Source organism: Kryptolebias marmoratus, linkage group LG23 (genome assembly GCF_001649575.2).
Source record: "Kryptolebias marmoratus isolate JLee-2015 linkage group LG23, ASM164957v2, whole genome shotgun sequence".
Taxonomy (NCBI): Eukaryota; Metazoa; Chordata; class Actinopteri; order Cyprinodontiformes; family Rivulidae; genus Kryptolebias; species Kryptolebias marmoratus.
The window spans coordinates 7,677,516-7,688,910 of record NC_051452.1 but is presented as its reverse complement, the minus strand read 5'-3'; the positions used below and the strand labels follow the sequence as shown (position 1 = coordinate 7,688,910).

General features: G+C 42.7%; 1 protein-coding gene across 1 annotated transcript in view; it reads left to right on the top strand.

The window, feature by feature from the left end:
* The first annotated feature begins 8,698 nt into the window (after positions 1-8,698).
* Positions 8,699-11,395, top strand: part of tns1a (tensin 1a) — an 88,629-nt gene continuing 85,932 nt past the window's right edge. Inside the window, exon 1 of the mRNA XM_017426889.2 lies at positions 8,699-9,514. Coding sequence (XP_017282378.1) covers positions 9,419-9,514 — 96 coding nt within the window. The 5' untranslated portion in view covers positions 8,699-9,418. The remainder of the gene's footprint in view (positions 9,515-11,395) is intronic.

The window sequence follows — 11,395 nt, the reverse complement described above, 5'->3', positions numbered from 1 at the left end:
TGTGAGGATCTGGGGTTTGGCTCCACCTTCTGGGTGGCGCCACTAATTATTGTCCACAGGTGTTCCTCATACCACTGACGAGACCATACAGGATTTAAGCAGCAGGCTGTGATCACATCTTCGCTGGAGCATCGAACCTATTGGGTTAGATTCTCCGCCTCAGTGTCTAACCTGAAATCTTGATCCTAGTGTTAACTACGTTCTCTGTTTGTACCTACGTCCTAGGTTTTTGCCACGCCACGACTACAGATACTAAGGACCACTGACCTGACACCCTTCTGATACTTACCGCACTGGAACTGGCTCGTCACGTCTGGAACTTCTGGACTCCTGGAACCACTCCTCCTCTCCTCGGCGCTGCATTTACCTCCTGGATCTGTAAGCAAACAGAGAGACATTATTACCACCTTCTTGCCACCGTCTGGATCTAGACTCGTACCCGAGACTCACCTAGCTCTCCTTCTCTTGCAGACTCTCCGGATTCCGCCCACTGTATATAGCTTTCACCCTGTAAATAAAATCACTTACCTTACATCCGTCTCCGTGTTTGGTCTTGGTCTCGCTCTCTGGACAGAATCCCCTGAGTTATGACAGTAAGATGGCATGCTCAGAGCATGCGTTGTGAATGACTTCCAGCTACTACCACACCAAAACTTGGCAGAATATCTGTAGAACCGGCTTAGTTATGGCCATTTTTGTTTTTTCTGAGGTTAATAAGCTGTGGTGGCCATCTTGAATTGGGTTTGCACCAACGAGTAATCAGGTGTAGAGATGCATTCAATGATTTCCTGAAAGTTTCAGTAAAATCTGTCCAGTGGTTCATCAAATATTATGCTTAAAGATACACGCATGATTACATGTGCAACCACACAAGCATGGTAAAAACATAATTGCCCTTTTGCCCTTAGTGGTGAGTGATATTAATGTGGAAAGAAGGTCCTTTTTGAGATCTATATTTGCAGTAAATTCTGTATCAAAGTTATCCAAATGTACTACCTTTTGGCTCAGTTCAGGTACAGGAACAGTCCTGTTAAATGCCTTTCTGCAGCATGTTTTTGTCCTGACAACGCTTTGCCTCTTTCCAGTTAGAAAAATCCAAACAAGGATCAGCCCCGTCCTGCTTGGTTGTGAAAATAAAAGCTGCAGAGAGTCGGGGGTCGATTCTAATTTGGCCTTGGACTGATTGCGACGATAACGGATCTGTTGAGTTGCATTACGCTACTGTCGTCTGGCTGATACCTGATTGCTGCTTATCAGGGGGATGTTTACATCCGTGATTGCCTTATGCCTGCTGCTGCAGAGCTCAAATCAGTCATCAATAAAATCTGTCAGGATTTCTCAACAGAAAGTGAAATGCAGAGGACCATTGCAACCACTGGCAGCAAACATGCTTCGATTAGACTTCTAGCATTAGATTTGAACCCCTCTGCATCCTAAGAGACGACTGCATCACTGAAGGGGCAGGTATGAAGACAGAAAGTCATCTTTTTACAGAAGACTTCATATTATATATGTAAAAGTAGCACATTTTATTTTCAGCAGTCAGAAATACAGAAGATAACAGCTAATGCAAGTAGAATTTTTTTTACAAAAGTCCAAAGCAAATTCAAAAAGTTTTGCAGTGTAGGACACCCCGAATGGTGGACTGCAGTCCAGAACATCTGTCCAGTTTCCCGCATTTAGTAATTCAATTATAGGTGGTGCAACTTTTCTACAATTAACACTATCTCGTTTTAAGTGGCGCAACTTTCCAAGCTTTTATGGTAGCTCACAGCTTTTCCAGCATTTACAGCAGACCACTGAGCAAGGGACTGCCTTTTGCTGCCAATCCAGACATGAACAAAACCATCTAGGAGCTGTCTTTGAGTGTCTAGACATCTGTTCCTTTAGGGTTGTGGTCACTGCGGATTGGACTTCCATCCCACAGTGTTTGGTATTTAGGGTGCATGGAGCTAAAACTCCTTTAGGAATTACCTCACTGTACTGCGACTGTTTGGGATTAGTCAAAAACACCAAATTGTGATTAAAATGTGCAAATTTTCACTTGGAATGACACAGAATTTTTACTTAAGACATGTTTGCAGAAACTCCTGATGAATTTTGGCCTAAATTTTGCTATGAGTTTGCATACCTAGCACCAAAAATATACAGCTCTAAGATTACAGAAACTAAATTTAGAACAGTACAAGACGGGTTCCAGACGGCCCTATTTGACTTTGACTATTTTGAGGAAAAAAACTTGTCTTGCAGATTTGTTTTTTCCAACATATTTGATATCTCTACGACACAACCCAGAGGTCTTGTAACTCGTGCAAGGAAATCGAGAACCCTTGCAAATGTTTTGAGACATTTTGAAAACTCCCTTGCTAAAATGTCACCAACAGCCACAACACAATGAGATACTAGCTTCAGCTGCGTTCTTGGCACTGGTGTCCTGCTGGAGCCAGCCTGCTATTCTTCATTACCAGTTAGTGGCCCTAACAGTGTGGCTGACCAGAATATAAACAGTTTCGTCATCACATTCAGCCCCAGGGTCAGAGGAAAGGTTGGTCATGTATGTGTGCGTTGGGGAGGGGAATGGATGTTTCTAGATAACTAAGTTTCCTTTGGCAGCCAGCCCCAGAAGTGTCACCGCCCATAGACCTCCGCTCTAAGTGCATTCAGGTGCCTCCCTGTCCCCGCGCATAATTTGCTCCTACTAAAGATGAATCTGTCACCTGGAGAGTTTTCCAGCTGGAGACGGATCCCACGCTTCATATGAGAGCAGGAGAGGATAATTTTTTGCTTCAATCTTCTCTTTAAGTCGTTATCCCGAGTGCCACTTAAAAAAGAAAAATCTAAATAACTGAATTTAGACAGAAAAACTCCAGAAATCACTCGGCTACAATACTTCAGTTCCACAGAGATTTTACTGATTAAAGCAACTTCACTTAATAGACTGAATCATTGATCACAGTCAAAAAGGGTCACCTCCGTCTCTGCAGACCTTTCTCCTGGATTAGATGTACTGAAGCGAGACGTGTCAGAAGCAACAAAGTGTCATCATTATTATGTATTATTGTGTATTATGTATGACACAGCCTGCACCTTGGAGTGTGGACTGGCATTCCTGCAGCACAAGGGCAGGGGAGGTTCTGTTCTGGGAATTAACTGGAGTTTGATTCACCTCTTTGCAAATATGTTAGTGGATTTAAGTTAGAGAAGTTTTGTGTATAAAAACAAGAAAAAAACACCAGTATTGTATGTTTTTGAAGGCTGCCAGCACCGATTCAAAAAGAAAAATGAATAAAGTAGAACTGGAAAGCGCGTTGGTCTGCATGTTGGTGAATGATGAGGTGTGTGGTGGGACCTAGTCTGCTATCTGCCCCGTACAGTCCGCGCTCTGTGCTCAGAATGTGAATGGGCTGCTGGTGCAGAACACCAAACCCTCCGCCTCCTTTGTGTTGCTGCTCATTATCGCCTGCCACCAAAAGGCAAAAATCAGGCAATGATGGTTTTGTCGCTCTGCGGGCTTTCGTGTTTCAGCAAAATATCCCCTGAACCACTGAATGAATTTTAATGATATCTGCATCTATGACTCGTTAACTTTTGGAGTCAGTCCAATCCAAGAGCTGCCAGAGCTAACCGGCAATAACCAAAACACTTAAATAACAAGAATGGCTACAACTTAGTCCATTTTAGGGATACTGACCTAAATTTTCCTGTGGTAATAGCTGAGTCATTCACAAGACACTCTGAATGTGAAATTGCATTTAAGGTTTGGCCGAATGGCTTCAACAGGAGATATTAATCTAAAACCTTGGTAAAATGACTTTAATTTTAAATAGGTTGTTTAACCATTTTTGGGTTTTAGCATGACACTACAAGCCTGTAAAATCTTGCTTAGAGTTGGTTTTATTGGTGATTTAGACAACTTTTTTTCATGACTTTGTCACATTTTTTGTTTCTGGTTTCTCAAATCCTTGGGGGAAAAAAAGTGTTTTAATTGTAAAGCATAATTATATGTCGTCCTCTGAGCATCTCTAACTCAAAAACTTTGCAGAAAGAATTTTAAAACTGGCTTGTTCTTCCGCAAAGTGTTGGATAAGGAGAAAAACAATCCCACTACATGGGCAAGGCAAGCTGCATGATTTCTGTGTCTGATTGTTACCTTGCCGATGGGCGCATGTCTCTTTTCATACAACAAATTGGATTTGCTGCACTAGAGCTTGACAGACCCAACAGACTGCACTGATAGACACAACACTGATTCAGTCTGTTGCATGAGCATTAAAAAATAAAAAGAAAGAGCTGATGGGATCTGACAGAGCCAAGGATAACAGCGATAGCAGTTTCAAACATGGTCAGTAACTGAAGCCCGCACTCGGGAATATTTACACTTTTTATACCTAATAAACAAAGAAGACATACTGATCAGATGCTACTTGTAAAGATTTAATGGCAGGTTTACATTGTTTGTATGCTACATGTCATATTAGTCACTGGTTTAGTCCTAATTAGAGGCAACATGAACGTTTTATTTTTGTTTTTTAAATTTGTTAATCAAATGCAGGATTTCATTAGCATGCTATCAAAAGTCAGAACATCTATACTGCTCTAGATGTTTTTAAAATTGGAAACCATTCCCAAATGTTTCAAGATATTTTGCAGTCTCCCTCGAGAATAAAAAATCACATCTCCGTTGGATGGGTGGATCTATTGATGATTTTTAAGAGGGACTCGTGGTTGGAGCCATATCGCAGAACTGTTTTGTGTAAGAGGCGAAAGTTTGATGGTGACAGGATTGAGATAAAGCAAGACAGATGGAAGAAAACGAGTAAAAAATCAGCTCCGTTGTTGTTTGGATTGCTAGAGCACAAAGTAATTGTGGGCGTGTTTGAAACGGACTGATAATTCAAGCCAACACAGAAACACCAAAAATAAAGTTTGTGAAAATCTCCATTTAGGAAACTGTTTTTAAAAATCCTCAGCAGGAAATTGTGTGGAAAAACTTGCACTCTCATAGCAGATGGTTTAAAGTGTAGCGCAGAAAAATCTTATTTTGTAGGACCAGGTAAACCACAAAAATAACTGGGAGAACCCTACTTACTGGCAAAACACTGGGTGAAAAGAATTTTCTCATAAAGTCAGTTTAAAATCTATAAATATGACATTTTTAAAACAACGTCCAAACACCTGGAAGTTGTTAAGATAGCAAGACTTTAACCAACCACACAAGAGATCAACATCCTCTTTTTGTCCACTTGATGAGAAATTCCAATCTTACTGCAGATGACCATAGAAATTCATTCAGAGGGAAGTTTTGTTGGCAGCTGGCACTTTTTCACAGGGTTTCTAGTCAAACAGATAGGCAGCGTGACAGGCCAGTCAATAGAAGTCAGCAGTGATTATGCAAGTTGCTTATGCCTAATGAGAAAGGTCAACAGATTGCCAAGAGTGGGACACATGCCCAGGCTCACACTGAGTAGGATAGTACACGATCCGGAACAATACTGTGCCGCATAAATACATATTCCCTGTTCCCCCACCCTGTAGAAATACCTCCTTTTAAGAAAAATTAAAGTAACAGAGGCTTTTTATTACATAACACCTGCATAAACTGATCCTGTAAATTTATTTTTACTTTACTGTCTTTTCATATGAGGTTTTAAATCTCAGTAGAAAAAAATATCCTAAATGTGTTGCAGCTAATACATAAGAAAGCATTTTACCAGTTCATAGGACATCATCAACAATGCTCACATAAAGGGAAAGTACACTGACCCTTGTTCCTGCAGACCAGTATCTAACCAGAGTGCTGCATTGTATCATACTGGTGGGTTAGGTTTGCATTAGTTGTCTGGTTGTTTTTGTGAAGGCAGCTATTGGGACAACTGTTGAGCCTAATTTAATGTCGGTTCATCTCAAACTGCTCTCAGTTGTAGCTTGTCACCAAAAGAAATTGACCAGGACGACACTTTATCATTGATTTTGCAGATTGAGCTGCTAGTGCATGCTCAGCAGAAATACACCTATTCTGTATAAACATGTTGTCATATAATACAAAAAATATTTGCTAGTAGATGTTCTGCTCAAAAGAACAACTCACTGTCTTGGTTTGAAGTTTTTTATTTTTTGAAATGTGTAAAACTCAAATAACATTCCCTCTCCATGGTGGTAATAAGACCAGAAAAGGAATATTGGATGAAACACAAATGTGAAGTAAAGAAAAAACAAACAAAATTAAAGTGCAACTTTTTAGAACCGGTTGATAAATTTCCACCTTACTGTGATGAAATTCGAAGTCTCCAAAGATACCAGGAACGCCTTTGTGGGGGGCAGTTGACCCTTGTAGGGTCTCCCAAGAGAAACTAATCCAAGTGGAGGGACAAGACTAAGCACCAAGCCACCTCGCGTAAATCAGGTTTACGGGGCTCGCAGTAAGCTAACGTTCCCAGCCACAGTTCAGAGGGTCCAAACTTCTTGGAGTTTTTGGATGAAATGAAGGATGAAACTCCGTTGTTCTGCCTGGGGATTTTAACTCTGTTGGCAACGAGTTTAACTAAGAGGGGCGTGACAATAAGGGATGACCACGGAGATGTCATAGTCTACTCATAGTTTGTCCATGTGGAAGCACGGGGTGGTCAAAGGTGCACTTAGCACTGCAAAAACCTACGTTGCAGATTAATAATAGTCTTTGCCATTACAGAATGACGAGCATTCATTTTTGATGAGCACAGCTCATTGGTGATGTTTTCGCTCTTTGCCGTTATGTTGCACAGTAATCTTCTTAGAATAGGCTGAAGCCACTCTCAGTTTAGGGCGCTTCAGTTATCAGTGGCACCACTGTGGACATTACTATTTCCTCTTGCAGCCCTTGGTATTTCTTAAGCTTCTCGTGTTCCTTCTTTCTAATGTTGCTGTTGCTTGGAATTTCTACATCTATCACCACTGTTTATGTAGATTCTCAGTCATCCAGGACATCTATTCGTCCATTTTCACCAGTGAGCTGGTCCTATCCCCAACAGTCATTGGGTGGGGGGCAAGGTACACCCTGGGAAAGTTGGACATGGCACATCCTAAGAGTTTTCTTGTTAGCCAAATATGTTTTGATCTTGTTCAAGAGGCATTCACTCAGTATTCATGCAGTTTAAAGCCTTGTAACCCTGCACATTCCTGTTTGAATTGAGTAAGTCTCCCGGACGGTAAGTGAAATGTCTTCAGCTAACAAGAATTAAAAAAGTTCAGCTGCCTTTTTTTAAACTCTAAGGTTCTGTCAACGCTGCCTTCTTTTTTAGTTTTGTCCACCACCAACATGTCTGATTGGTTAGTTGTCACCTGTTTGTCAGTCTGGATCTGGAAGTCCCACAAGATCTTAGTACTATCATTTTTACGGGGTGTCTCTTGACTTTGAGGCTTCCGATTTATACTTGGCACAGGCGTTCCTGAATACTGTCCCAGCCCCTTTCTGGACTGCATTGTATGTTCTGCTGTTATGTGCTGGCTTGTCCAGTGTGGTAGACCCTGTCCTCTACTGATGGTGTGCTGAAAGTCTGTTCTTGGTGCCATGATTAGTGTCTCCATAGAGTCCTTCAGCCCAGCCTATTCTAGCCATTGGTAGGATTTCTTGATCTCCTCAGTGTTCCAGTTAGACGGGGCTAACCCTTCAATAATGGTTCCCCTGCTCCACCTCTTCCACATTGTGTTTCTGGATATTTATAATATACAAGATTATTTGGGTTATCACTGCTGTTTTTGTGTTTGTGTCCCATTTGTGTTACCCCCACCCCCCACTCCTTAGGCAAAGCTAGCTTTGGTTGACAGAACAGCATCTTCTCTGCACTTCATCTCCCTCGCTCATTGCTTTGATGTGTTCTGATTGCGTTGGTGTGGCGATGGTGTGCTGCGTTGAAGGGTTTGGAGATTGGATGTGGGGTGGAGGGGGTTGGGGGGTTAGTAGAGAAGAGTGTTCTGCAGTGAGAATGTGTTCCCACTGAAGCGTAGAGAGACTGCAGCAGAGTGAATGAGGCTGTGCACCACCTGCAGTCGAATGTGTGTGTGTGTGTGTACGAGAGAGCGAGACAGAGGGAAATAATCACCCAAGACACAATGATTCAACACCCTGCTCCTCTCCTCCTCTGTTATCCTCCATTCATTCTTTCTTTCTGTCCTCCTTCAACCCAGTTCTCTCCACGCACCACAGTCGTCACCCTGCGCCTGCCTTCTATCTGCTCTGCATCTTGACAGTGGCTTCACGTCCGTTTGTGTGTGCATAATGCGCATGCTGGTGTGTGTTCAATACTCGTCAGTTCAGTTTTTTGAAACCCCTTTTTCCCTCCCTGCCTCTCCTCCAGCGACCTGCTGCTTCTGCCATTCTGCTCCTCTCCTGTTTTCTGACGTCCATCCATTTTGACTCGTTCGTTCAGTCCATTTACTGTCTTGCTCATTTTTGTTTGAACACTTTTGTTCATCTTATCGCCTTCACTTCATGTCTCTGGCTTTGACACTGAATATCCAGACGCCCTGCATACGGTGCAAAACCCCTTTTGTAATCCATCCTTTTTTCCCTTTCTCTTCCAACTGTTCTGCTCCCCATCATTTCTCCCTTTCTCCCCCCGCCCCCCCTCCTGACTATTTTGCTCCCCTCCTCCCGCTCTGACTGAGTAAGTGCTGCAGCATCAGTGCATGTGTATATGTGTGACAGAGCAGCACGGAGCAAAAGAGACGGACAAGTGTGTGTGTCTCTGTGTGTGTGTGAGAGAGAGAGCGGAGTGTGTGAACGAGGAGCACCGGGGATCCTGAGCCTGGAGGCGAGCTCTGTGATTAGAGGGGGGCTCTTCTGCTCGTGGATGTATTTGCCAGGACAGCGTTCTCTGCAGGCGAGCGTGTGTGTGTGCGTGCAGCAAAAAAGTGAGTGTGGGTATGTGTGTGTGTGTGTGTAACGGTGTCGTCGATCAGCAACGGGCTCTTCGCATTATGCAGCCGACGGGGCTGATCACACTTTGAAGGCTGATTCATCTGGACCGGGTTGTGAAGGAAGACAGGTGAAAGACGAATAGATGGAAAGAAAGGGAGACAGTCTTAAGCTCCTGGTGCTCTGGATCCTCCTAGACATCCAAGGGTCTAGACCGTTTGTGGGATGCCGGTAGCCCCTCATGATCCCCTTCACATTGGAATTGCAGACACACAACCAGACAGATATCAGAAATTGCTAAAACCTTTGAAAAAAAAAAAAAATCTCCAATCAATGTTTGACTCAAAAGGAAGCTTTTCATTTGACATCATCTCCACAGACTAAAACAAGAGGATCTACTGTCTTTGCGTGGTCTTTTTCTGCTTGAATTTGGTCATTTTCCTGGTGGTGGGCTGTTGCAGGATCCTATCCCAGAACCGAGAGGGGAGATAAGAGGCTGGCAGACAAGACGGGACAGACACAGGCATGGCTCGCCTCAACTGGTGCCTGGCTGCTGTCATTAGCTGGGGCAAGTTCCTCTTCGCCTGTTTCTTTCCTCTGCGGGGGGCCAAACGAGACAAGGTAAGACCTGGATGAGGGGGCAAAAGGGTGCTGGGAAGGGGAGATGATGCAAAGGCTGAGACGGTCTTAACAGGTTCATCATTCAAGTGGCTCAGTGCATCTGAAATAATCATTCTGCATGCTGTGTTCATTAGGATAGGCCCTGGTCTCGGTGTCACTGCTAAACTGTGACTTGCATTCGGTCCTACTTAAACTACCAGATGACGTAGTTGTGGAGACAAGCTTTGCAACTGCTCTTGGACCACTTTCTCTGGAAGACTAGTTGGTGTCCCTAGAAGTGCTGGTTCAAGGTCAGTGTTATATCTCCAAATGGTCATCAGACGGCAACTCCAGATGGAGAAAAAGCATTTATATCAGAGTTTGGATTTGACACCGGATCCAGGCACTTAGGGTCACCTTGGTTTGACAACTGCAGAATTTAAAGTGCACCAGTGTTGGTTTTTCTTTTGTGTAAAACGAAAGACAAAACTTATGATATGCCTGGTCTTTGGACAGAGTTTCGGAGCCTGTCATTTTTACACCATCCTCCGGTGGTGTAAAAGGCCAAACAGAGTTCATTGAACGGGAAATATGCGCCCTATTTCTTTTTGTCTTATTAGCTTCTGGCAATCCTTGCGTTTCTCTGTTTTGTTAGCAGCAGTCATGTGTGAAAAGCATTCAAGGTGATTTGTGGGGTCTTTTTTTGCACACCTCAAGCGTCTCTGGAGCATAAAGACCTTTCTTGTAGCAGTTGTACCAGGGCTAGAAACCATGAACCAAATCACCGTAATGCGCAGCATCCTCAGCAGTTTTCACGAATGATCTATCGCCTGAAAGACCTACGAGCTAAAACGCCGTTTTGGGTTTCTCAAAACCTATTTACTTTGTTTTATTCCTTGCTTTGGCGAACTTTGCTTCGATTCCGTGAATAAAAGGCTTCAAGCTTAAACATGGCCATGCGGTAATCTGCCGTTCTGACAACAATTTGGGTTGCAGTCCCATTAGAAAGTCTGGTGGTGACGCTGTGGCGTGCATTTCTGCAGCTGCCCATCTCCTCCAACACCAACACCAGCAGCAGCAGCAGCAGCAGCAGCGCTCCCATCCCAAACCCCCTCCTCGCCCAGCTGCCGCAGCTTCTTATCTCTACACCCCCACTTAACTCCAACACACTCCCCCCGTTGCACTCCTATACTGTATGTATGTGGAGCTCATTAGTGCCTTGCGGACATCCACTAATTATAAATCGCTCTAATTCGATCTTTTTTCTCTCCGTTCAGCATTGATCTTTTGTTTTTTAACCTAGAAAAACTGTTTATTTTCGTCAAGTCATTTTGTGTCCATTTCCATTCTTTGAATTTACGTTCCTTGTGTTGTTATTGCTACACAGAATTCAGACATATTGTCTTAGGTTAAGGGGTGTATCGCCTTGTTTCAATGGAGCCGAATGAATTAATTTTACCAATTCAGTCGTTTTTGTTTCTGCAATTAGTTAATATATCAGGATAAAAGCACTGACTGTGAAAAGTTGTGCTAAAAATGTGGCTCATTTTCTTTTATATTATAAGAAAAAAACAGTTTCTGCCTAAAAGGCAGAAATAATTAGATATGCAGTTTTTAGTTCAAAATTTTTCATTTTTGCACTAAAAGTAAAATTTGTTGTGTTACCTAAACAAAATGTTTTTTTTCTGAAGACTCACCATCATTGTAAATTTTTCCGTCAAAGCTCCCCTATGTACAAAAACAGATTATGAAACAATGAGCCTCTGGGCACAAAACTGAAGTGTTTATGTGACTGTAATCATTTTACATCTACTTTTCTGCTCTGATTTTGCATCTCTAGACTCGTATTACATCTTGTTTTTCTTCTTCTTTCAGTCATCATTTTACTTTTACTTTAAGTCT